At 40.2% G+C, this 27,490-nt stretch overlaps 1 protein-coding gene across 1 annotated transcript; it reads right to left on the reverse strand.

Annotated features, from left to right (window-relative positions):
• Positions 1–3,583: 3,583 nt before the first annotated feature.
• znf281a (zinc finger protein 281a) lies at positions 3,584–27,028 on the reverse strand. The gene is made up of 7 exons (XM_036590520.1): positions 26,874–27,028; positions 15,424–15,960; positions 9,344–9,445; positions 7,832–7,955; positions 6,681–6,764; positions 6,441–6,559; positions 3,584–5,506 (listed from the first exon to the last, which is right to left on the reverse strand). Exons 2-7 carry the CDS (start codon positions 15,865–15,867, stop codon positions 3,803–3,805), a joined length of 2,577 nt encoding a protein of 858 aa, XP_036446413.1. The 5' UTR covers positions 15,868–15,960; positions 26,874–27,028; the 3' UTR covers positions 3,584–3,802.
• Positions 27,029–27,490: the final 462 nt, after the last annotated feature.

Consider the following 27,490-nt stretch of genomic DNA (forward strand, 5'->3'; position numbering starts at 1 on the left):
GGCTTCCATTGTAAGTGAGTTTCAAGTCGTCTGTTTTATAACCACGTACAAGAAAACAGATTAACATTATCGTCTATTGCAATCAACAGTACACGGGGGTATGTCAAGAACATCTGGGGACAACCGTGAGAAATGTTGGGAGAAATGTTCATGGGAACACAGACTAATTAGGATGGAAACAAACTGAGCATGAAATTTCTAAACCAATCCCAAGCTTTGCTTTGCTTTCATTTCTTATAGGTTAGGTTGAAAAACAGTGGAGTATTAAGTTAAATTTAGGCTTAAGGCTAGTGAGTCCACGCTCTCTAGAAGGCCAACTCCAGACTGACCAAGTAAACCCCAAAAAGTACAGACAGTTTAGAATCTGGGAGAAGAAAGGGGAAAAGCAGAAAAAAAACCAGAAGATATAAAACATTTCTGTAGGAAAGCCACACCATCCCTGCTACATACACACCTCACTCTGTCCTGTATCCCTGCTCGTGTGTCAGTGATATGAGGTATGAAGAGGTCAGCTATGAGGATTCGTATTCAAGTGATCAATGATCATCATTATTACCGTCATTGTTGTTAACAGAGTACCCCAGCCCTACGAGTTACCCAGTTTGCTACAAAATGTATCACGGTTTTAGTGGTCAGTTTTTGTTCCCTATGATCTGTTTGCAGTCACCCCAGTCTAGAACAGACTTTTCCGTCCTTTGAAGGATCAGTAGGTGCATAAGGAGCAGTACTGAGAGGGAAAATGTAGGGAAAAAAAGACAAAAGAAGCACTCTTAAAAATAAAGGTTCCTAAACAGTTCTTGGCTTGGATGTGCAAAAGTCAGAAACCACTCTTCGTTTACTCAATTTCCAACTGCCATCAAGTTATTAAAAGTTATTAAAGTTATTAAAAAAAGTTGTAGCTCAAAAAACATTAAAACACAAAAAAGAACATTTGCAACTTCAAAAAAAAGAAGCTGCTGGTGTTCTTACAACAGACAGACCATCAGAGTCCAGACCTCAACATCACTGAATATGTTCGCAATGACTGATTGTGAGAAGCAGAAAATGGAACCATCTTCTAAGACTAAACTTTAGAGTTGTGTAAAGATCACTACAGATTTCTCTGAGAAACTGAAAAGAATGAAAGCTGATAAAGACAAAAGAACTAAACATGTTTATTTGTTGAGGCTTTTGGGTAATTTGCTGATAAACGTGTTTTCTGCTTGTTTTTCTGACAAATGTAACTTTTTTTGGACTGAAAATGAAATAAATGAATGGTGGTCTCTGACTTTTGCTCAGTGCTGTACAGTTCTAGGCAGGACAATATGACAATATAAATCATTATCGTGATAAATGTCACAATACAATACACTATGCCTTTTTGAACATACACTGCATATTGCTTTAGTTCTATAGTACTTATAGAACACTGACCAACTGTGTGTTTCATTATAAAGAGAACAAAATTAGGCCCATTTAAAACAGTATGCCAAATATTGAAAAAAATTCATTACATTCACAGTTTTGGATGGCATTTTTAAAATGTAGCACTACTGGTTCTTTTTTCTTAGTGTTAACCAATCAGATTTCTGAAAAATTAACATTTTCTTCAAGTATCGTGATAATTTGCCATATCGTTCACCTGCAGTTCCAGGAAAAACCTTAAACCTTTAACTATTGTTAGGCGGAGGTTCTATAAACTTCAAAAAGGCTTTTTCTTCACATCGCACTAAAGGTGTTCTTTAAAGAAACATTAAAAGGTTCTTTAGCGAACTACTTTTTCACTCCCAAGAACCGTTTTGGCACATTTACATTTAAGAGCGAAGATGACTGCAATTTAAGGACAGAGTGACAACAGCCAACAGCGGTGGCGGAAGACAATGCAGTTACTGACTGAAGAGAAAAAAACAAAAAAACAAAACAAACAAACAAAAAAAAAAAAACAATAATACTTATATAACTTATACAGTACAAAACATGACTTAAAAATGTAGTTGCAGATAATACTTCACCCTGCATGCACACAGAAGATGTTTATTCACTGTGAAATGTTTGTAACCTTTGTACTGCTTCTTTTGGATCACTTCACCAGTGAATCTCACAGCAATGCATTTTCAATAGTGGCACATTTCATTGTACTGTCAGTTTCAGACGGTCTTGAAGAGATTTATTTAAAAAAAAAAAAAAAAACACGGAGTTAACTGTTATGCTAATGAGGGGCCCTTCTGATACTCAACACAGTTTCCTCAGATTCAATACTTACATCCAAAAACATCCCTCCCACCCCTCCCGTACTAACCCTGTCCTACATACATCCAGAAGTTGAAAATAAAAAAATAAAAACACAAACTTTCCCCGAACGCACACACAAAATAAGCCCACCCTCCATTTCATTGACCGAAACCCCATAGAAACTAAGCCATGCCATCAAAAGGTAAGACCTCTTCATATTCCTATAAAATCCTCACCCGTCAAATATGCCCCTTACTAAAGCTACCCACCCCTCCCCCCAACTCAATAACCGGCTGCACACCGCCTTCCACTACTCATCATCCAAACATCGACTCTTTAAAAAATAGCGTGTCAGTTCCAGAGATGACTTCCTGCGAGATCAGAATGGGTGGTTTCATTTGTTTCTTTTTTTTCCACAGAAAAATAAACGGGTTCAGAAAAGTGCTAGACTGGACTCTTTTTCGAGAGAAAGAAAAGGAAGGCGGAAGGAAAAGGAAGAAAGAGGGACGAGAGAGCCTGAAAGAGGCACAAAAATAGTCCAATGAGCTGGTCTATGCCAAGAGGCACTCATATCAATACATACACAGTGCCCTCTAGTGACATCCCCTTGGCTCTGCAGTCCAAAAATGGAGGGAACCAAGAGCATGGAGAATAAAGAAACCATCCCTTCACTTCCCTCTCCCCCCTCTCTCTGAACCCCACACCTGCCAGTCCCCAGAAAGGTTACATACGGTATTTTACATATAGATATTTTTATAAATATATATGGCCCTTATTGAAAGAGAAATGTGAGCATTTCACATTGAGATAAAAGTACCATAATCTCTATATAGCTAAGTGGAAAGTGTTGTCAGTGTAATAGAGCAGGCAGCAGTTTTGTCTCTTATGCTTTGCACTCATTCACAGAGTAATACAAAAATAAAAATATCACCCGAAAAGCTTCTTGGTATTTGCAAATTGTCCATTCCTCCATTCTTGCTGCCCCTCTGATAAAATTCTCCTTTACACTTTTTCCTGAGTAATACTTCAATCCTTGTAACAGACAATATGTTATTTTTTTTTCCTCTTTTCTTTTTTTATGTTTTTTTTTGTTTATTTCTTTGTTTTTTGCTAGTTCAGTTCTGGGCTACTCCCTGCCATTGCTATCTCAGTTATCATACACTTGTGAAGCTGATTGCTAAAACATGAGCTTCCTTGGGGAGGGAAAAAAGGGTTTGCTACTCTATTTTTGCTTTAAAAAGTTGATTAACAGAGCAGTCTCTAAAACACTACTAAAGAGTAAGGGAAAATGAATTTTTCCAAAATGGAAAGGAGGAAATTCAAACTCGAAAAATTGCATTTCTGTTTGGCCTCGCAGGCCAAGCGCTGTGAAATTTTATGGTAAATATGAATGGCAGTGAGATAATAATTACGAAAAAATAGAAAACAATAACAATAAAATAGAACTAAATAATAATAATTAACAATAATAATAATAATAACAACAATAATAATAATAGTAGTAGTAACAACAATGATACAAAACAAGACTAAATCCAAAAAAATGATTTAAAAACAAAAAAACAAAACAGATGTAAGCTCTGCAGCCTGTTCAGTTGTAGCTTTGGCTTGGTGGGGTTTTGGGGCCTGCGCTGACGGGGTCACTCACGTCAGCCAAGAGGCTGCTATACCCTGAGAATTCGGAGACGGGCGTCTGCATACGGTGCTCCACCTCTCCCCCTGGATCAGTGCCGAAGCCCAGCGGCCGCCGCCCACCTTTGAACTGCGCCCCGAACGCCTGCGCAAAGTTCTCGATCTGGTAGGAGCCCTTGGCAGGGTCCAGACTGGCCAAGGTGTCCTGGGAAGCAGCAGTCGCGGCTAACGGAAAACCACCAGCAGTGGTAGTGGCTCCGTTTTTGGGACCCTGGGGCTCTTTCTGGGCCCCGAGGTCTGCTGGCGGGGGCTGGATCTGGTAGGCATTGGCATTAGCAGTCTGTGGTGGCGGAGGCGGGGAGACGTGCTGCTTCTCCAGCTGCTCTGTGAGCTCCTGGGACGGCGTAAGCTGCTGCTGGGACTGGGAGTGGGTTGAGGGCTCCAGGCCGGACAGGTGGAAACCCTGTGAAGGCGAGGAACCTCCTAACAGCCCAAAGTGGGACTTTGGCACAGAGGAGGTGAGGGAAGGAGAGGAGGAGGACGAAACGGGCTGCCCGAAGGAGTACTCCAGAGGCGAAGTGGTGTACACGTGCTTGTCTGAAAGGAGCGCTGCAGGACCAGAGAAAGGCCCAGCAACACTGGAGGAAGGCCCTGGACCTGGGCCTAAAGAGAAGCCGCTACTATGGCTGGTCCGTTCGAGCGCCTGCAAAAGGAAGCGAGAATACTCGTGCATGATGGCTGTTTTGTCTCCACCCCCAGGACTCGCAGGGTCTACGTCATGGCCCAGAGGGTCCGGGCCATCCGCAGACCCCGCCTGGAGCTCCACAGGATGAGGGTCAGACAGGTCAAAAGTCACGTCAGGCTTGTGGGCATAGTGGTCCAGCAAGCTTTGCAGAACCTCGTCCGGGATGCCAGACTTGTCCTGCTTGATGTCAGCCAAAGGGGAGGAGTCGAGCAGCCCCAAAGAGGCGTCACCATCCATCACCCCAGAGACGACACCTTGAATGACAGTCGGCTGGGGCTGAAGGTGGGTTACACCCACATCATACTCAGAAGCTCCACCTCCTGCCCCTCCCACTCCATTGTTGGCTGCGTGCAGGTACCGTCGCTTCTTCAGGAACTGCATGGCATCATCGTAGTTGCTGCTGCTGGTAGGGCCCGCTTTGGGCCCTGGACCCTGGAGAAGGCCCATGCTGTCCAGCTCCATGCTACCAGGCTTGGGCTGACCCGGGGCATTGCCATTTTTCTCCAAGCCCTTCCTATTCCCCTTCTTGAAGGCCATTTTAGGTGCCCGGCCGTGTTCCCCGTGCATGCTGGGCCCAGGCTGGGCTGCTCCTGCCGCTGAAGATGACGAAGATGATAACGACACCCCGCCATGGTTCTCCACAGTGCTGAAGTCATGTAGACTGTACCCCTCTATCCCCTGACTATGTGAGGGCCCCAAAGACCCCGTTGCCCTCTTGCGCTTACCCCCCTCGCCAGCATTTTTGGACTTGCCCCGTTTGCGGCCGGGGGCGGCCGTGTTTCCCTGAGTGATTCCGTAGCTGCCGTGCCCCCCGTCGGCCTCAGTGCCCAGCTCCAGTTCCCCACCATCCAGGCCCTTCTTGATGGGATCTCCGCACGTGCGCTTGTGCTTCAACAACCGATCCGTCCTGGAAAAATACTGTGGGGGGGGACGGGAGGAACAGAAGTTACACACAGTTACTTTCCTAACAGAGAAAGTCTGATGACACTTAATGACAGCATAGCAGTACACAAAATCGCTGTCGGAAGAAAACCTCATATCTCCAAAATAACAACACATACTTTACTTTTAATGTAAGTCAATGGAACCAGACATTTCTCCAAGTAATTTGGAGCCGTTTCATGCGTTCATCATGAAAAAACACAGTGTAAAGGGCAACAGGCATTTTCAAATTATGTCAAAAACTGAAAAACGGAGAGCCAAACGTAGCCCAGATCATAGCATTTACATTCTTACTTGGGCTAGAAGTGAGTGATGAATACAACAGTAAAACGTAGAACATTTAGTAGCCCGTAACATTATATTCCAGTTTTTCCAAACTTTTCCATTTTTGGTCATATGAGAATAAATGTTTTCTATCCATGCAAAAATTATTGTAAAATATTTTGGTGCATTGATACAGAATTCAGTTGATATGTGCACTCATAAGTGTGTGTATGTCAAATATTTGATAATTGCTTTGAACGTGGCACAGCCAATCAGATTTTACAACCTGAACTATCCATTTTATACTTGATTTTTAAATGGGTTACATGATTATTTTAGGCTTGCTGATCAACTGTGACTAATGACAGTCGGTTATTTGTCAAAATACATTTAACTTGGTAAGATATAAGCTTCCATTGCTTATTATCTGTATAAGCCTCAGAGCTCCAGTGCAAAACTAAAAAATTTCCAGACAGCAAACATGTCTCGATGCATCAGCTATATCTGGAGTTGGTTAAAACTGTTTTTTTTCTTTCCAAACTTTTCTTTAATAATTAACCTCTAAACTTAAGAGATCTGGTGTTGTAAAGAATGGAATGATAGTTATCTACTAGGGTTCGTCATGCCTGATGGAGCTGAGGCTTACCTGTTGGCAGGTGTCACACTTATATGGCTTTTCTCCGCTGTGAGTTCTTTTGTGTCTCTCCATGTGGTACTTCTGAATGAAGCGCATGTTGCACTGATCACAGCTAAAAGGCTTCTCTCCTGGAAAAAGAGAAAGAAAATGATGATTAGGGTCAGATAAAAAAAACAAGCTAGAAAACTGGATCTAAAAGCAGACTCAATTAGAATGAATACAGAAAAAGAACGTAAGCAGAAGTCTTACCACTGTGGATCTTCTCGTGTCTCTGTAGGAGGTATTTCTGAATGAAGCTCATATTACACTGATTACACCTGAAAGGCCTTTCACCTGGAGGAGTGGACAGCAGTACAACACACAGGTGAGTGCCTGTGTTTTACATAGCTTTTTTCTTTTTTCCACCAAACCTCTAACTCGAAAAGGTCAGAATCTATGATTAATAAGTAGGAACCCAAAATCATATTGCAGTATTATTTTGCCAATACCATACATACTGTTTAGCACTAAAACGTCTGTAGCTGCAAATGCAAACAATAACACACGAGTGAAGGAAATGACAAACTGTTTAATGTTTCTAATGCATTACATCACTGAAAAAAGAGCAACAACAAAAACAAACTAGTATCTTTCCATTTTTCTACAGACATATTGCAGGCAGCACAACACTAGCAAGACAGCTAACAACTGCTGATTGGTTGGTGAACCGGCTTGGCTCATTGCAAAGCCGTTCACACTCACAGATGTTAAAAAGGCAATAATACGTTTTTGTAACTGGAGTTAATTATTAGTAATTCCTTAAAAACCCCCACATGATGACAGTAGCTGGAACTGCTTCATACATTTTACTACAGAGTCATGCATTTTATGCATTTTATACACAACACAGAGAATGAGAAGAGTCTTATTTTAAGTGTTTTTTACAGGCTAGCAGTTCAGGACAGAGAAGAATCGAGCCGTGCCTGTGTGTTTTGGAATTGGCCGTTCAGTTGATTGCAATAATAAAAAACAAACTGTCACAGACGCACCCTCTAATCACTGACCGGGAGTTCTATCTAACTAGAAATTATCTGACACAAATATAACTCCCAATGATAGTGTTGCTACAACAGTTATAAATGGAAAGGAAATCACAGAAGGAATAATGGTTCATATACTTGTTTAGGTGAAAAACAATTCTAATCGATTTCTCATTGATTCTAAAAATAAACCGTGGCAACAGCTCTTAATAATTTTATTTATGTTGGTGTAACTCTGCACTGTGACATTGTGATCTTACAATGCAGAAATGTTCACAGAGTCATTCTAGTAATTCATGCTATCTAACCAAATCTAATTACTGGTAACAATAATATTGTACTGAAGTCATACTCAGCCAAAAGTCAGTATGGTGTACTAACCCGTGTGTATGAGTACATGTCTGCGGAGGTGGTAGGAGCTGCGGAAGGCCGCGTTGCAGTGCTCACAGATGTGCGGTTTGGAGCTGGGAGACAGACTCCCTCCGTCTGGATCCAGCATCATAGACTAGATACAGGAAATGAGGCACAACCAGTGAGGATGCACCAATACAGGAATTGTTAGCCAATACTGGTATTTTTTGTGAACATATATCTGCCAAAACTGATACCTAAACATTTATGAAATACAGAAACTGAGGTATTACTAAACAACAAACAACAACAAACAAACACAACAACAACCTCATTTACATAGCTACTTTCTAAAAAAACAAGGCCGCATATTAAGTTCAACATTACATAATAATAATAATAATAATTACAAAACCATATATATGCACACACATTTTCACTTTCACTAGGTTTTCACTCGCTGCTACAAAGTTCACATTACAACATTACAAAGCTGACACTTTTTCCTGTAGACCAGAAGCAAGACGTTATTTCTTCAAGGGCTCATAAAAACTGTCCTAACTTTTATAATAAGAGCTCATTATAGTACATGCTTAGAAATTGTTTTATTTTTTGTTTTTTTTTTAAAGAAAAGGGTTCTATATAGAACCATAAACACTCAAATAACCCTTTGAATGAATAAAGCGTTCTCTGCATCATGAAAGTGTTCTTCAGATTAATGAAACAAGTGCTGCAGATAGTTTTACATAGAGCCTTTTTGAAAAGGGTTCTTTATAGCACCCAAAAGGGTTCTTCTTTTGTTATGATGTCAAGCTTGTTACAATAGAAGAACCCTTTTCAAATCCATCTACAACACCATCTCCATCAACCCGTTCACAATGCAAAAAACGCTTTAATCACGCAAAGGGTTCTCTGAGTGTTCATGGTTCCATATAGAACCACTGTTTTTTTTTTTGTTTTTTTTCAACTAAAGAACACGCGAGAACCACCTATTTTTACGTGTGTATGTAAACCCCAGTGAAAAAGTTTTAAAATGTACTGTTTGATCTCCACTCCATTGGGACTGAATGATCATGAAATATCTGATTTTTTTTTTTACTAAAACTGCGAACTTGATTTGAAACAGGTCTTTTCTATAAACTGACCTCGAGAATTTTCGTCCCCTCACGAATACCAAGTTTGCATTACAACATTACAAAAAGGATTTTTTCCTGCAGGGTCACAAATGCAGCAACATTAATGAAACCATGACATTTTACCCCACTAACCCAGTGTCCCAAACATTCTGTTATTCTGGAGTACAACAGATACATTAAATACCAGCTTAAAATATATGTCAAATCTAAACATTTTTAAAGCAAGTTATCTGCCGATACTGACAGAATTCAAACATTCCACTAATAATCAGCACCTTGCATTGTTCATGGCTGACAGCAGAGACGCTGGAAGAGTATAAAACCAGCCAATTATTGGACAAAGATTTTTATCAGAGGCACAAAAAAAGAAAAAAAGAAGCTAAAGAAGGAGAGAGTGTGTTTGAACCTTAGACTCTGCTCGTTTCCTCCGTGACTTGGCCTCCTGTCCGTCACCATTTGACCTTCGACCTTTCCTCCCAGAGGAGTCCTTTCCCAGCCTCCCCGACAGCTGGGAGGATAACAAAGGAAAAGAAGAACAGAGAAAACGAGAGAAGAAGAAAATATTAGCACAGGAAGGAGAAAAACAAAATGCTCTTAACATTGGCAGCTCATAAGTAATAATATTTCCCTTCTCTTCAGAACAGACAAAGACCAGATTAGGACCTAGTTTGGTCATTCAGAGTCCTACAGTGTGGGACGATGTATGTGTGAGGCAGAAGGCGCGGTGATAAAGTTCTTATTTACGACGCTCTGAATCTTTCCCCTGAGAGTCGGTGCCAGTTTCTTCAGCCTGGCGACCATCTATGGAAGAGAGCATTTGGATTATTAAGCAGCTGCAAGCGGCCAGGCTGCAGACTCCATCTCTAAACCCTGAATAATCAAACTGCTCCCACCGCTTGAGGAGCACGAAACAAAGAGCTGCTCGAATTAATGACGTTCATTTCAGCCGCGGCCTTTAAAACAGCACCATGATTCAAATACAGATCACAATATACTGCTCAATACTTAACCTCAGCCTCACACTACGACCATGAGCGGAAAGAAAAAAATGCAAGAAAGCAAGAAAGAAAAGAGTAGAGAAGGGAAAGAGAACATTGATGAAAAATGAAAAAAAGAAAAAAAAAAAGAAAGAACAAACAGAGAAGAGAGAGAAAGAAAAGAGAGCTAAAGAAAAGAGTGAGAAGAGAAGCAGGTAGTAGGAAAAAAGAAAAAGAAATAAACAAAAACAAAAGGAAAGAAAATGAAAGACAAAGAAAAATAGAAAGAACATAAGAAAAACAAATGAGTGGCAAAAAAGCAGGCAGTGGTCGAAAGAAAGAAAAAGAAATAACTAAGAAAAACAAGAAGACTGAGCAGAGAAGCATGAAGGGGAGAGATAGAAAGAGACAGAAAGAAAGATAGAAAAGAGACAAAGAAACAAGAGAAAAAAGGAAAATAAGAAAGAACAGAGAAAAAAAGAGGGGAAGGAGACAAAGAAAAGGGGAGGGAAAGAAAGAAAGATAGAAGATTGAGAGAGAATGATGGGATGAAAAAGAAAGCGAAAGATTGAACAAAAGGCAGAAAAAGAGAATGAAACAAAAGAGGAGAGAGAAAAAAGGAAAGGGAACAGAGAGAAAAAGCAGAGAGAAAGAGAGAGAAACATAAAGAGAGAGAGGTAGAGAGAGGGAGCGAGAGAGATGAAATATCAGAAGTTTTCTGGATTAAATTAGGCTCGGCTCTAGCCAAAACAAACCCAGGTTCATTTCCTCCTCCACTCCAGCCTGAGTCGAATGGAAAAATAACCACATAACTCTCCAACTCTAACGGCTACAGCTCTGAGTACGACACGCAGCTCTGCTCGAGGAAGAGCTGAGGAGAAAATCTCAAACATCACACTGATCACAATTAAAACTCTCCTGTCTGTGTCCCTGAAGAGAAACACCGAAGGCTGAGTGAGCAAATAAACGAATAAACGAATTTTTCCTTTTTACAAATGTGAACAATTAGTCAGCTGCCAGCGGCTACAGCACAAAGACACAGGTGCTGCAGTCTCCAAGCCTCTGAGTAATTTTCTCTCAGCCGCCTGTGCGCCAGCAGAGGCCATCGGAAAAAAAATCTTTACAACGATTGAACAGATAATCATCCAATTTGTGTTCTCACGCGCTTGCCAAAAGTTTCACGCTCCCAGCATGCAGGCTGGTGGTCCGAGGATGTGTGATCTGTCTGCATGCTTCTACATGTCGCTGCCTTTCCTGCCAAACCTACTTCATTCCCTCATTCATGCTAACAGAAGCTGGACGGCAATATTATTCCCAGAAAGTGAGGTTCATATTTAACAGCTCCAGCTCATCCTTAGATTTACTGCTTTGTTAGAAGCTGAGCTTCAGAGCTACTACAGCTCCCCCAACACACGTGGGCCTAAGCCAGGCACAGCTGTGGAGCACAGGCCTATAAGTAACACTACAATGTGCTTTATTACAAACATTACCATTCAAAAAAGTGTGACTCTAATAGTGCATACTCCATATTACTTAATTACTATTTATTTATATAATTATTATTAAGACACACTATAATTCTCTCACAATATCACAAAAAGAAGCAACAAGTTATTTCTTAAAGGGCTCATAAACAAACTGTCCTCACTTCTTTTATAATAAGAGCTTATTATAGTACACGCTTAAAAAAAGACAGTTCAAGTGTTCTTTAGTAAAGTAAACGGTTCTATACAGAACCATGAACACTCAAAAAAACGTTTGCATGATTAAAAAGTTTTGTTTTATGAAAGCGTTCTTCAGATTGATGGAAAATCTGTTGTATAAGGTTCTATACAGAACCTTTTTGAAAATGGTTCTATTTAGCACCAAAAATGGTTCTTCTATTGTTACAATGTCAAACTTGTTACGGTAGAAGAACAGTTTTGGTGCTATATAGAACCCTTTTCAGAACCATCTACAGCACCATCTTCATCACTCTGAAGAACTCTTTCACAATGAAAAGAATCCTTTAATCATGCAAAGCGTTTATTTGAGTGTTCGTGGTTCCACATAGAACCTTTTTCTTTACTAAACAACCCCTGAAGAGCCATCTTTTAAGTGTGTATGCAATCACTGGCAAAAATGTTTGACTAAAATTGCGATTTAAAATGCAATTCTTTTCTATAAATTGAGCTTGAGGATGCCACCCAAGAATACCAGCACATTCTTTTTTTGGGTCTGAATGCTGAGCAACGTGTGCCACACCACCAGTTCATGAGCTCTGTTATTAGGTCAAATGTATCCACTTACAACTTATTAACATTATCTAATGTTAAATCATGCAGGATATAATTAGAATTGTAGCTCTTGTGATTTGAAAATTGCACTCTATCACACTGTGATTTCGATACAACGATCAGCCTTTCAGCCCTACAGTCCACATGTGGGAATAAACGCAAGTTCTTTTGAATTTTTGCTGTGTTTTCACAGCCCCAAAAAAGTCCAGAATACATATCAAAATATATTTACTGGCAGAATGGATATATCAACTATATCACAATAGGCTCTTAATAGGCTCTTACAGAATGGGCAAATTGTGACATTGTGTAGGATCGTTTCCACTGTGGAAAAGAGAAAGGACAACAGAGGTTCTCCTCCTCATTTATAAGCTAGGTTTGCGAGTGCTTTCACTCACAGATAAGATCTCAGCTGAGCCTGAGCTGATTTTGGAGATGCAGCTCCACATTAAACAAAACATAAAAAACAGGTTGAATGTCTTTATGTGCAAACAGGATCCGATTCTTTGCTCCCAGCAGAATGGACAAACAGGGACACTGGGCTACTGTCCATTTTGGAAAAGTGAAAGTAGCGTGAAGAGCTTCATCACTTCATTCAGAAGCAGAAACTGTGTGCGCTTCTACAGGCTATGACTCAGAAGTCTGTAGCACCGTTTCAGCTGATTTTAGAAACTCCTTTTAGCACTGAAGATCCTTCCAGCATTGGTGAAAATGTTCTACTTGCTGGAACATAGCTGCCTCATCATCGTCATCATGCCAACAGCAGAGGTGACTAGTGGTGAGGTGACTGGTGGTCACTGAGTTTGTCACCAGTGAAAGTTTTTTTTTGTAAGGAATGGACCAACACAAATGGTCCAAAATTACTAAAGACTATTTTCGTAACTGATTAGTTGGTCCATTATTAGTTGGTCCAGACTTCAACTGATCACTTCAGTTCATATTTTACTATTTTCAAAAAAAGCTTTTATCAAGGGCACAGCAAAAGATTTTCTGCATTGCTTCTGAAAGCTCTATTTTTGACATGGCAGGCCATGACAGGCTAGTGCTCTGTATTTGTTCTCTTAAGATAAAACAAAAATAAATAAAAAAAGTCCATAACATCATGTAAGGAAAACAGTCATTTCAGATACAAAGACTTAAAGCAGCTCATCACTCAAAAAAACAGTAGTAACCACGCATCTAATGTCAGCATTTTCAAATATATACGCTTTCAAATACTGAAAATAGCACTTTAAAAACTTTAGTGATACACGATGTCAATTGCTATTTGTCTCTGACAATTGACAGAGAAAGCAGTTCCTCATTAAACAAAAATGAAAAAATATAAATGCAATGATCTGTATTCAACATTTCACATACCGTGCAGCACTAAATCCAATTAATAGGACTCATTATGATCTCTTCGTAACCAAATATGCAGTTGGAAAATGTTTAAATATTGACGATATCCATGATATGCTCAGAAAAGCATACTGTGACGTAATTTATCACAAATATCGTCATATTTCCCAGCACTGGATATGATACCTTTCAAAATTTAAAAAATATTGTACAGTAAATTTGCAAACATCCAATACATAATTTCTGTTGTCTAATTTAACCAAAGTCTTATTCGAGCTCAGGGGTGTCAAACTCAACCACTAACAGGGTCGTTTTTAAAAAAAACTGATCAAATCTGTGGACCAGAGGGAAAAAAAAAAGTTTTTATTTAATTTTTATTAATGTTGTGCTGTAACACAAACTGGTCATTATTTATTTAAAATATGCCAAAACTCCAACAGTAAAATATAGGCACTTGTAGTAGACCTTGAAATATTACATGGACACTTGAAATATTCAACATTTAAATGTCCCCAGGAGCTCGGTCTTTTAAACCTTCCTATTTCCTTGAACTTGGCTGCAAGTTCATTAAGACTTGGGCTCAGTTTCTGAGCTGCTGAGCTGACGCAAGTTGTTTACATTGGTTGAATTGCCGCTGAAATGCATTTGGTGATATGACTGGTGTGGAATTGCGTAGAATTGAGCAGAACTGAGGTGTAACCGCTGTCCCATAGATGACTGAGGTGAGAGTCAGAGCGCACATTACATTGCAGTGCATGCTGGGGACTGTAGTGCAGCACAGTGTGAAACAAGCTAATATTAATAGAAAATTAAAATACTTTGCGGGCCAGACAGGACTGTGTCACAGGCCTGATACGGCCCACAGACCTTGTCTTTGACACATGGGCTCTTGCCTATCATATAGGGAAAAGCCTTCACACTCTTTGTTGCTAGCATTGCCATGTGTTGAACAGTGGAGATGTGTGCGGGTACTCGAGTACTCCATCTGAGGTGCCAGTATTCGAGTACTGAAAGCACTTTGGATACTCAGTCATCACCAGAAGACTGAAAAAATATACCCCGTTTGACAATTCAGTGAAACAGCAGTTTCACTTGTTTTAACAGGACAGTAAAATGTGAACAGTTTGCTTGCATTTTTTTGCAAGTAAGTAGGTAAATTATATTATACTTCGCTTCTTGAGTTCCTTAACATGAGCACAATGGGAAAGGTGCATTGTTAAACATATCTAAGCAGGCAAAGATAGTGCAGCTTTGTCACTAACATGGTTAAATAAGTTGAGAAGTTAATAGAAGTGATGTCAGCTAAGTCCAGAAACACCGAAAATATAGAACAGATGTCATGAAGACGAGTCCTTATCAGCATCCAGTGTTATACCCATAAGCCCATCTGAGACAGTCTCTGTTACTCATCACACAAGAAAGCCTACCGATTTCTTCTACCGAAGTTATATATCTGATTAGGGCCAAAATACATTTCACAGTGCCGCCAGCACTTTTCTATATAACCCTGATGTCTTGTGGACGTTTGTGAATCTACAGGTTAAACGCAAAGATGGCCAAAAGATTAAGACAAGTAAAACAGCAAAACTCCGACACCTAAATAGCTGGACTACCATGTCTTACAGCAAACACTCTCAGAATGAGTTATTTGATAGGGGCGATCTGGTACAGGGTGATGCAATTACAAGCCAGAAACCGCAGGCCTAAGATGATGAACATTTCACTGACCGTTATCTCTTGCAAAAATATTTTCATGCCTATTTATATGAAGTTAGTGCTGCCGTTAAACTTTTGGCCTGTAGTGAATAAGAGTGGCACTTTCGGCACTTTCTTTAGCTGAGATGACATTCATTCACTGATGTTCTTGTGCCATGTAACAGTGGACAACTTACGTTTCCTAGACTGAGGTCATGCACCAGCAGGTTTTGATGGCTGCCCAGCGACATCTCCAGCAGCTCTCCTGAACTCCGCCCCCCGGCTCCAGCCCCACCCCCAGGATACAGAGGTAATCTGTAGTCATGCTCCGACACTTTCTCCTGTTTAATGCCCATGGCATGCACATAGTCACCTACACCTCCCATCATGCCTCCTCCACCGCCCAGCCCTCCTCCACCCAAGCCCCCTCCTCCTCCTCCACAGTCCGGCGAGTCCCTCTCTTTCTTTAGGATCATCTCGTGTGGCTGAAGGTCGGCCATGACTGTCTGGCTGGCCAGGCGGGTGAAGCTGGTGACCGGGGGCAGGTGGCTGAACATGAGCATGCCTGGGCCGAAGCCAGGATCCATTCCTCCGCTGGAGCGCAGGAACTCATTGCCGAGTTTGTCCTGGATGAGGCTCATGGTGGCGGCTGAAGGCTTTCACACAGAGCAGAGCGGCTCTCTCACTGGAACAGAGACTGATGGAGTCTTCAACACAGGGGCACCACTCTCATCCTGAGAGAGAGAGAGAGAGACAGAGAGAGATACACAAAGAATTAAAAAAAGAAGAACAAGGGAGACTCTGAGAAGCATAACAAATCTGTAATACATAAGACAACCAATTTGCAAACTAATGTTAAATACATAAATTATTTGTGTCAGAGTCCACATTATTAACAGGTTAACACGATAAATTTTTAATATCACTCATTTTTTAAAATTAATTTTCCTTTTCTGACCTTTAGAACCATCTGTAATTCAAGCCTAAACAGCCTAAAGCCTCTGTAAATTGACTCTGTTGCTGCAGTCCTCTCATTTGAACAGTTATTTCCAGGCGAATTTTTCACCAAAATATCATTAAAAAGCAAACCAAAGCGCTGGTGCAGCAATATTACAAGAAAAACAAGCTGAATATCACTTGTTAATTTTTCTTGCCTTTCTTCAGTCTCACTGAATTGTCATTCCTCTTCTCATATTAGTAAAAAGACAAATATTAGCAATCAAAACAAGACAAAAAAAAAATCATACATCTAAAAAACAATAAAAAAAAAAACAAAGGGCCCTGTAGATGCAGCAATATGTTTTAAAAACTAATAAGTGGTTTAATGTTTGCATTGTCTGACATTACAGCAAAATTTAAAAAAAAAAAAAAACAAAGTTTGTCTTTGTTTTAATAGTAGAGATATGCTGTGGAAAAGTGTTTACCAGTGTTTATATGCATGTTGTTTTTATATAAACATGCATAACAGGGATCCAGCTAATGGTAATTATAGAGACCTACCTACATTTTGTATGTTCAAGAACCTGATGAGGCTTAAATCTTATGAAGGGTAGATCACGGACATGTGGTGTCCAATATCTGAACTCGCAGCACGTTATATCTGTAGCCTATAGCTAGCTTGGCTAACATCTGGACCGTGTTCTGAAGCAGAGGTCGCACAAGATGCCGTTATGAGTTGGCACAGTTATATTTGCGGAGACTGTGGAGAAATTTCTTGTGTGCTTTTTTGCGCGCTACGCCTGAAAAGTGCTATTGTGGGGAAACACTCATAGTAGCGGATAGGGGTGCGGGAAAAACTTGATTCTTAGATGCATCGCGATGCGGACGTGAACGACACTGAATCGATTCACAAATGTCAAAAATCGACTTTCTAAATATTTAATTTATAACGTAATGTTGATGGAACGCAAAAGGCGGAACTGGAAGTGCGGAAGTGCAGCGACCGGACAGTCTGTGGCGGCACATAAAAACACTACTGGATGAGTGAGAAATCCGAGCGGCTCCCTCTGCATTAAAAGCCAGGTTAGGTCAGGAGTCACAACACAAATGTTAAGAAGAGACATTGTGCCTTTCAACAAAGTCAAACCACCTTGGGAGCCACAACATTTAATGTCCAGTATGTGTTAATGTCGTAGTATGGGCTAAAAACGTAAACGAGAGTGCAGATTTACTTTGCTCTGCTTTACGCTTCGCCTACAGCCGCTTTCCTCCCATCTCCGCCAGAAAACTTTTCTTCAAAACTAGAAGAGTTTCTTGTAAAATGTCTATGAGGCTGAAGTCGCTTCTCATTCGCCAGCTTCTCGTTCTAATTTTCCTGTTTCACCTTAAATTCTGCCTTAGGTGCCGAATGTAACTGTTGCACCATTTAAGGTGGAACGGGAAAATTCGAAAGAGAAGCGACTTCATTTTCACAACTTTTTTTTTTTAACTCTCGTTGCAGATTTAACCAACCGCGCTGCTTATGAATGCAAATAAGTCCTACAAACGTTCGTCTTAATCTCTGTTTTATCGTTCGCTACTGGCGAGGCCAGACCTCGGTGCTGTGTGACCTGCTGTCTGTTCTCAGTCGTTGAGAACCAGAGCTTTGTCACTATGCTGCACACTTTGGAGCCGAGATTCAGCATCCAGTCTCGAAAATAGACCTCCCCCCCTCTCTACAACGAGACGAAAACCGAAGTTATAAAATCACCAAAGAAAACGGGCAGGACGGCTGTAACGTGCTGCGTGGACACCCATTACCTCTGGATCTTATTTCAGGGCAACAGCGCATTTTATCGCAGATGAGTGGCAGCAGCATCTCTGAATGAGAGCCTTCTAGTTCACTTGCCACATCACTTCCATTTGATTTATTAATAAAAGATATTTAGATATATAAAGCAAAGTATCTGTAATGATCCGTAATGCATTTACATTATGGATCATTACAAATACTTTGCTTTAAAACTACCAAGTCCTCAGACAGTAGGAAGATAGAAATCCTGTATAGAGAAAAAAGTTGCACCAAGATGCATCGATAATCGTTTTATAATCGCATCGCAGCCCTCTGAATCGTAATCGAATCGAATCGTGAGGTGCCTAAAGATTCACACCCCTAGTAGCGGATATATACATACTGCTAACTCTGGTACTTTCACAGATCTGATGTCACCTGCTCCAAATCAAACTCAAATCGAATCGAAGAAAACCGCAGAAAAAGTCTAAACCAAGACTAACACCATTCTTTCTCTGCCATCACAGCCCATTGACATCTTAACATTCTGCTCTTTCAGAATACAATAGACATCAAATTTCAGTTTAAAATTTCAGTCATATCTAAACATCTGTCCAACGCTAATTTGTTTAAGCAAATATCTGCTGATACCGATACTACAATGAATCATACCATTCACACAGCAAAAATAAAGTGAAGAACTGCACCACTGTAAAATAACCAGTAGCCAGATTCATCAGATTGGTCAATCAAACGGGATCATAATGATATTAATCACACTATAAAATCATGAAAAAAAGGCAAAACAATCCGTTTCAGAGGATCTCACGCTACACACATGCAAGTGATACAGAACATCCACAGCGCTCAGATCCAGTGTGCCTGCACTGACCGCTTTAAAGCACTCACTTAAGCATGTGTGACCGAAATTCTTGGCCGAAACCGAGACCTAAATTCAGGTCTGAAAACTGAAACCGAAAACCGTAACAAGCTGAGATTAAATAAAAACAGTTTACATAACGAAAACCCAATGCAATGAACTCTAATCTTTGCACTTTAACTCTTTGTGAATTTTTTCATCATTTCAAAAACTAAGGCTACAGAGGGTGCCAGTGTGTTAGCAGGGACTACCTTTTTGTTTCTGTTGTTTTCACGAACAGAAATTATAAACTGCTTGTCTAATGTCCCTCATAGAAACTGTGAAATAGTTCCAACATTTTCACTGCTTGTCTGCTGCTGCTCAAACTGTTTGAATGCGTCTGTCCTGACCAGTGCAGGAGAGAGAAAAGAACAAATTATTATCACCATCAGAGATATTTGCAAAGTCTTAGATTTTGACACTTTGCTGTAGGCCTAATTGTTATTGGCTGACAATATTTTCACTGCAATATTTTCTCCTGCCTTTTTTGACCAAACATTTTTAGTGCGTCCCTAGTACACAGACGTATGCAAAAGTTTAAACCACCCCTGTCGAACTACATGTTTTGTTGAATTTCAAAGTGGAAGTAAGGTAAATATGGTGTTTTTTCTGCAGAGTTTAGTGCACAATCATTTACTCACTGAGATTAACACAATGGGGGAAAAAAAATCAGTATCAACTGTGTCTCATGTTTGGCGAAGATCACATTTCATGTTTTTTATCTGAATAAGTTAAATTCAGTAAATAAAACAGCAATTGTGCTTTTACATGTACAGAAGAAAAAACGTCATTTTACATGGGTTGTTTAAATATTTTTAAACAACTGGAGATGAAGACATGTATGCACTTTCCAAGATAATACAGTACAAACCTTTTTGAAAATTAAGGCTGGTCTCTTGGACATAGATTAAGTCTAGACCTGCACTACACAGGAATTATACTGAAAGAAAAATAGAGTTTATGACTTGGTTTAATCCCTGTCTGGGAAACCAGCCCTGAAAGTGATTTCTATCTGCCAATACTGCTAATGAAGTGATAGTACAGGGTATCAAAATCATAAAGTATTTAATTAAGCACGGTAAACTGACACTTTTGGGACACTAGAACGTTTCATAATAAACTGTAATGAAGCATAATAAACCCCACTGAAATGACTTTAGACACACAGGGAGGTGTGTGTGTGTGTGTGTGTGTGTGTGTGTGCGTTTCTTTGAGAGCACAGATTGTGCAACAGGGCCACGCTGGTCCTCAGGGACGGCAGCCGTGCGCTCTTTGATCCAACCATTAAGTGCTTAGCTGCATTAATCACACAGGCTGGTGGGTCAGGCAGACAGAGAGGGAGACGCTTACACATGCTTACACACACACACACACACTTCAGCTGCTCTCAGCTGCACTCCTCATTTACAAAAACTAGCATAGGTTAAGAACACGGGAAGAAAACCACCACATAATACACAACCGGCAACCTAAAACTGCAGAATATACAAAACCGAAAAACCTGAAACCTTAACTAAGAACCTGCATAAGCAGTTTTATGCAAATATCTCAGCTCAAAAATAAAAAAAGAAAAAAAAAGTTAATACTGGCTATTTATAGGAGAACTCCACTGATCAAAATTCATTCAGAGGTGTCTGATGTGAAATAGTGTTTTATAGAAGAGTTTACTGAACCAGTGTTCTCGATGTCTACACCACAATATTTTTATTCCATCCTAAACAACTCAGTAGTCTTTACAGGTCATTTTGATAACAATAAAATAGTCTTTTCTTCGTCTTTTCTTAAAACACCCTATATTTACCTCAGTAAATCAGTTTTAGGCCAAATCCTAATTTCAAAACTATAAAATAAAGTCTCAGGCAGCATATTCTTAACCATGTCACATAACTTCCTGTGATGTAGCGTATGACTTCACACTTTAACCACTCACTCAGAGTGGTTTGATGTAACATGGTTGTTGCAGAGAAACATATTGACCCAGTTTTCTTTACAGTCGTGGTACCGGGAGCCAGGGGTCATGTCTACATCGCAAACATGTCATTTTATTTACTCTTCAAAACAAATAGTGAACTTACACAAATCTGAGTTTTTATATGCAATGTTAATAATGATAAAATAGTCTGAATAACACTGACTATTTTTCCATATAACTTTGCATGTACCTCTCCACCATGAATAACTTTTAAAACATCTGTTTAGAGCAAAACCTTCTCAAAACAATTGTAGAACAACGTCTCAGATATCAGATATCAGTTCATTCTGAATCGTTTCATGTCATAACTTTGTGAGGGAGCTTTAAGAGGCACTTAACGGATGTCTGGTTCCTGACTAACTTTCTCGGGAGCATTTCAAATAAAACCACTCTAAACGACTGTTTACATCTTATTTTAAAATAGTGGAATTCTCCTTTAACGACTGAGCTATGCAGAAATTTGGAAAAAAATGCTGGAATTCCCCTTTACGAAATGACATTTTCAGCCCAAATCTAATAAACTGAATGAGATGCCTGCATACGCTCACTGTTCACTGATGCAGATTTTTTAGAGCAGCTGAACCTGACCGTGATGGATTATCCACAGCAAAGCCTGGCCAATATACCGTTACTGATACTGATTTTGAAGAGAAATATTGGCTGCTAAAATTGTATACAGAAAAGCATAAATGGTATCGGGTCAATATCAGCAGAAAATGATTTGTTAGCCATCAGAAGAACGAAACAATGATTCTGATTCAATTCTGTAAAAATCTACACTAAAACAGTGTCGACACTGTGTGATGTAATAATGTTGTTAGCTGTGTAGTGTTTGAGCAGTTTCAGCATGAGAGTATAACTTTTAGATGCTCATCTTAAAGCTGCACTATGTAAGACTTTTTGCTAAAACTAAAATAAATAGCATTACTAAGTCAGGAGAAAAAAACATGCTGAAATACGGTGTGCGTGCCCTGAGTCGCCCTGTAAAACCTGAAATCATTCAAACGTCAGACTTGTCAGGTGGGCATTTTTTCAGACCACCTCTACATAAGAACGTCACAGACTAAAAAACAGGTCTGGCTCAATGTGTAGGTTTCAAATCAAAATCAACATTACAGAGGTAAAAATACGATGACAATAGTATACAATTCACTTGCGTCCTATGAGGACACGTCCCTCACCAAGTTTTGACGGAGTTCTCTTTCAGTACTCTTTCAACACGCTCACAACCAGATTCATCCGCTTGGGGAAGGGGTCCAAAGTACAACCCACATTACAAAATGTTCCTCCAGATGTTGCATGCAATTACAGATTTCCACCAGAGAGGACTCCAAATCCCCAAGCCTGACATAGTGCTAGAGTTAAAAATAGTTCATTTTAAAGCTTTTTTAGTAGTTAAAGTGGTTTTCAGGAAAGCAATATGAGATGGTTTCAATCAGGGATGGACCAATATAGGAATTTTGGGCTGATGCCAATATCCACTATTTTTCATGAATATCTGCCGATACTAACACCGATAAATCACTGGGACTCCATTTACCTTGATTAGCATAATAAAGAAATATAACACTTATTTCTAGAGGGTTACAAATAAAGCTGAACAATTTGGGGAACACATCTAATAGTAATGTGACTGCAACTCAAAAGCAGATTCATTGTTTTATAAATTAAGCCTTTTTTTCCCCACCAAGAACACCACCACATCCATACTTCAGACTTGAGGCTTGATTGCTAAATGCAGTATGCCAGACTGCCAGTTCTGTTATATGCATTAGCTTCAGCTTCTCCTCCTAAAACTTAAGATAATGTTGAAAAATGTAAGACAGAAATAAAAATGCAGCTCTTTAAAGTTACAATTGTGATTTCACAATAAAAACAATTAAATGTTCAGCCCTAGTTACGAGTTTGTAGACATTTCATCACAGCATTGCATATACAGTATATACATATATACATATACAGTGCATGTGTGATCAAATATCGGTTTGAAATATGGGTCAAATCATCAATTTCTCAAGCAATTATATGGTGACCAACATGATCCTAATATCAGCATGTATCTAGTTTCAATATCAGTACTGGAAAAAATGTAGTGTGTCTTATTTTACAAGGTCAAAAATCTAAATGACTTGAATAGCTGCAATTCAGCAGTTACAGTCTCAAGACCGACACATGAAGTTTTCAATGCTCAAATTACTCAAATTCAATAAACAGCAGAAACTCAAAAAAATCTTGAACACTGAAAATACTGCAGTGTGGAGGCAGAGCTTCTTAGAACAGTTCTCTGGACATCTCTGCAGGCTTTACTGTACTACAATGTTATCAGTTAAGCCTTAATCCATAGTGTTTAAAGACTGTATAATCAGTGGAGATCCGTACGAATGGATCTTAATGAGCCAGTCTATTCGCTGTCTGTTCATCCTATTTGTGCGGATTTGTCGCCCAGTGTTTGACCACAGCTTGAAACTGACCACTAACCGCACTGGTACAGTTGAGCGCTACTGGATGGCCATCGTTCCTCCAACCTAGCTTTAACCCAAGCAATATAAGGCCTACTGGAAGGAGCCTTGCTTCACACTGCTGCAGCAAATCACACACTACGGGTTGAAAATTAAAGGGACACTCAGGCCAAAAACTGAAAATGTAAGCTTTGCTACATTTGTTGTAAACATGCATATAAACATGTAAACAAACCTTCTACAGCAGCACCACAACAGTCTCTAGTGTGAGATTTGATGGTTTAAAGATTTGATCAAAAAAACTTGATGTAGTATCTCAAAGCTGCGGTGTGGATACTTACAAAACACGCTGTTTGATTTTTTTTTTTTCGGTTAACAGGTCAATGCAGAAGAAAGCCAGAAAGCTAATGGTTCCCAAAAGTTATGGGACATTAACAATGCATGCTGGGTACAGCAGTCAGAGAATACTGATAAATGAAAACACCAAAAGCTTACAAAATCATGAATTCTGTCAAACAGATGAGGCTGAGGGACGCAATGCCACGATATAGAACATATATAATTAAAGTTTTAGGCCGGGATGCCCCTTTAAGCCAGCCTGACATGGCAGCGTACAATTTTTCCAGGCAATCCTGACAAACAAGCATTCTTTGTGCTTTATGTCTGAGTTGTGGAGCTTCAAAGAAAGTATGAAGGAACACATAAAATACCTAACAGCTTAATTGAGTTAAATCTCAGTCTTGGCCACAAAAAAAAAAAACACATTTCACACACAAAGGCCACGGACTAAACCAAGATGCACATCTGAAAAACTGGTTGGTGTTCTTTCCGCAGGTTCTATTTTAAACATTAGGGATTAAGCAGGTGTTATCAACACAAACACAGATGTTCAGCCCATGGTTAGCCTAAGAACCTGTTAAGACTAACACCATACAAGAGGCCAACAGTTACGTCCTGTGAATAGCTTTGTAAATGGAGCAAGATGTTTCTGAAGAGTGCTTGGATCAATATCATTAACAAATCTGACTCAGAGTATTTTAACATCTCCACACATCTGAATGAACTTGTGTCCCTCTGAACTAACAGGGGAAATCCAACTATCTTCCAAAAATTGTGTATAATTCAGCCATAAATGTAATGTAAATAACATCATTCAGGGTGGTTAGATGTCAAACGGTGCACTGCAGAGGAACTTTCCAACTCTGACTCCTTTACAGTGGTGGTGAAAGGAACAAGGAGTGAAAAAGTCTACCCTGAAAATAAACATTTTATTTATTATCCAAAATGACCAGTGGACCTACATGTGCCTTCTGAAAACTTTATAATTGCTGTTGTCGGAAGAAAACTTTGCATCTCCAAAACAGGAACTTTACAGAAGAAGGAAAAAACATACTTTACTTTTAATGTAAGTCAATGGAATCATTTTCTCATTTTGGGTCATTTCTTTTAGTCCATTCATCATGAAATGTACACACAATCTAACAGGCAGCAGCTATTTTTTGTAATGTTGATAATGGTTGGTAATATAAGTTGGTAATATAGCTACAAACCTGATATCTAAATTCTTTGGGGACATGTTTGCCTTAAAACATGTGCCTTTCTGCTATGAATGGACTCAAACCCAAAACTATTACAAAACAATGTTAAGGGCATCAGGCAGCATATTTTTAACTATTTACTGTTAGGTAGAGGCATTCAAATGCTTCGGACGTCTGGTTCCCATCACCACCACTGAACGACTGTGACACTAGAACGGAGTACAACACATCAGACCACTCGGACTGACTTTGTTTACATCTTAACCAGTTAATCATGCATACATTTCAAAGTTTTATGGACAGTTAGTGTTAATGAAAAGCTATAGGCTTTGGGGATTTTGCTGTGAATGCACAGTCAGATGAATCACCATTGACGTGCTTAAGAACGATCAGTCAATCTTGCTGAATTATTTAGCTACTCTCCAAAGGCTGAAGAGCTTACGTTTACCAATGCAAATTCAACCATGCCCAGTCTGTTATCTACTGGCCCAAAGTGACCTACACACTCAGCAAACTGTCCTTCCGCCACTTTCTCCATCACTCACTTCAGCATGAACTTCAGCTACTTCAGTAGACAACTGTGCATGGCAGCTAGTCACATTTCACCAGAATTAATTCGGCTCAACTGAATCCACAGTTAGAAGTGAATAAGAAAGTACTTACAGCGGCAGACAATATAATCCGAACATATAGCTGATATTATCAGTACTTAAACATTGAATGACTCGTTCTCTTTGAGAATAAGCATGATTAAGCAGGTTTAATTGCCTTTTGTGCACCACTGTCCGTGCAAACATTCAATAAAGATCATAGTGGACACAGTATTTTATTAAATGTGGCACCGCTGGTGCTTGTTTATATGTCCCACCTTATTAATCCTCTGAAAAGCTGAATACTGTGATACACATAAAAATGTTTTGAAGCATCAAAATGTTATATTTTTGCCATATTTCTCACCCCTACTCATAAGAGAAGTTCAAGGTGACACAATAAGGATGTAACTAAATAAATCAGAACACTTCATCCTAAACAGAACAACAAACTGACACCCCAATAACCATTTACCCACAGCCTTCATCTGTTCATGCATCTCGAGTCAACAGCAATCAACGATTCCTACCATGCATCAACCAGAAGCAGTGGAAACATGCTAGAACACCATCTGAGCTAAATCCAGACTCCAGAACGACTGTAAGTGACCAGCTTTTCGTCTGAAAGCGCGAAGAAAGGACTTGACGAGGCTTTGGCTCTTTGTGCATTGTGTGAAACGGCACTGATGCAGCTGGTATGTAAATAGCAGCCGTGGATGCGTTAGCCAAACTCGGCTAGCTAGTTAGTCCGTCAGACCCAACCGGAGCTTTCCCGGGTTCACCGTGTAGCAGCGAAAAGTGCAGCAAAGGCACAGAGAACTGCTCCTGCTCCGCTGCCGGTGCGAAGGAGTTTATTTAGGGTCATATGCATATTTATAACTCCGCTCACTCAACAATGCAGAGGCCCCGGGGCAGCCATGCTAAGCCGTTAGCTGCTATGAAGCTACGCAAAGCGAGAATAAATAAACGGCGCTCGCAACGCACGCACAAAGAGAGAGAGAGAGAGAGAGAGCGAGCGAGAGAACGAGAGAGAGAGAGAAAAGCAAAGCAAAGAGAAAAAGAGATGAGACGAGGCTGAAGTTGGCTCCCTATTTGCCAGCTTCTTTTAAATTTTCCCGGTCCACCTTAAATAGTGCAGCAGTTCCAAGCGCTAGAATGTAACCTAACTGCTGCACCATTTAAGGTGGAACGGACAAATTCGAACAAGAAGCTGGCGAATAGGAAACCGACTTCGAAACCATAGGAGCGGGTAAAGAAGTGAGGAGAGTGTGATAAACACACGGTGAGAAAGAAAACAAAGGGAAACAATAACAAGAAAAGCAGGAAAGGCAGGAGAGTGAGCACAATGGTGCAGCGATGCGATCAGCGTCTGATGCTAAGTGGCTAACGCTAACGCTTTGTTGTCTCGCGCCGCCGCGCCGTCCCGAAGCCCCGCGCGCACCCCGCCGTTGCCGCTTACCGGCGCATGGCCGCCGCTCGCGGTCCCGCTGGCGTTCCCCCCGCTCTCCTCCTCTTCCTCTCCGGCTCTTTCTCTCTTTCCCTCGGAGCCTCCCCCGCGCGCTGCTCGTCTCACGCTCCTAACATCGCTCTCCCGCAGCGCCTGCGCTCCTCCATGTTGCCTTGGCGCGGGGGAGTGTGGGTAACGGGGGAGTCGGACGGGTCCCGCGAGGAGACAGATGAGAGAGAGAGAGAGAGAGAGAGAGAGAGAGAGTGAGATAGACTAAGAGAGGAGGAGAGAGACTGACTGAGAAAGAGAGAATAACTGAGAGAGAGGAAGAGAGAGAGATAGATTAAGAGATGAGGAGGAGAGAGAGACTGACTGAGAAAGAGAGAATAACAGAGAGAAAGACTGACTAAGATAAAGGAAGTGAGAGAGATATAGATATTTACATCTCAACTATAAAATTATACAGAAATTTTGAAAAATCAGTGGAATTCCCCTTTAAATAAAAACAGATACACAGAAAGAAAAAGAAACATGGTGCAGATAAAAAGACAGAGAGAGAAAAAGAGCGAGAGAAACACAGGGACTGGCAGAGAAAGAGACAGAGAAAAACGCAGACAGACAGGGAGAGA

The sequence above is a fragment of the Colossoma macropomum genome, unplaced genomic scaffold (genome assembly GCF_904425465.1).
Source record: "Colossoma macropomum unplaced genomic scaffold, Colossoma_macropomum, whole genome shotgun sequence".
Taxonomy (NCBI): domain Eukaryota; kingdom Metazoa; phylum Chordata; class Actinopteri; order Characiformes; family Serrasalmidae; genus Colossoma; species Colossoma macropomum.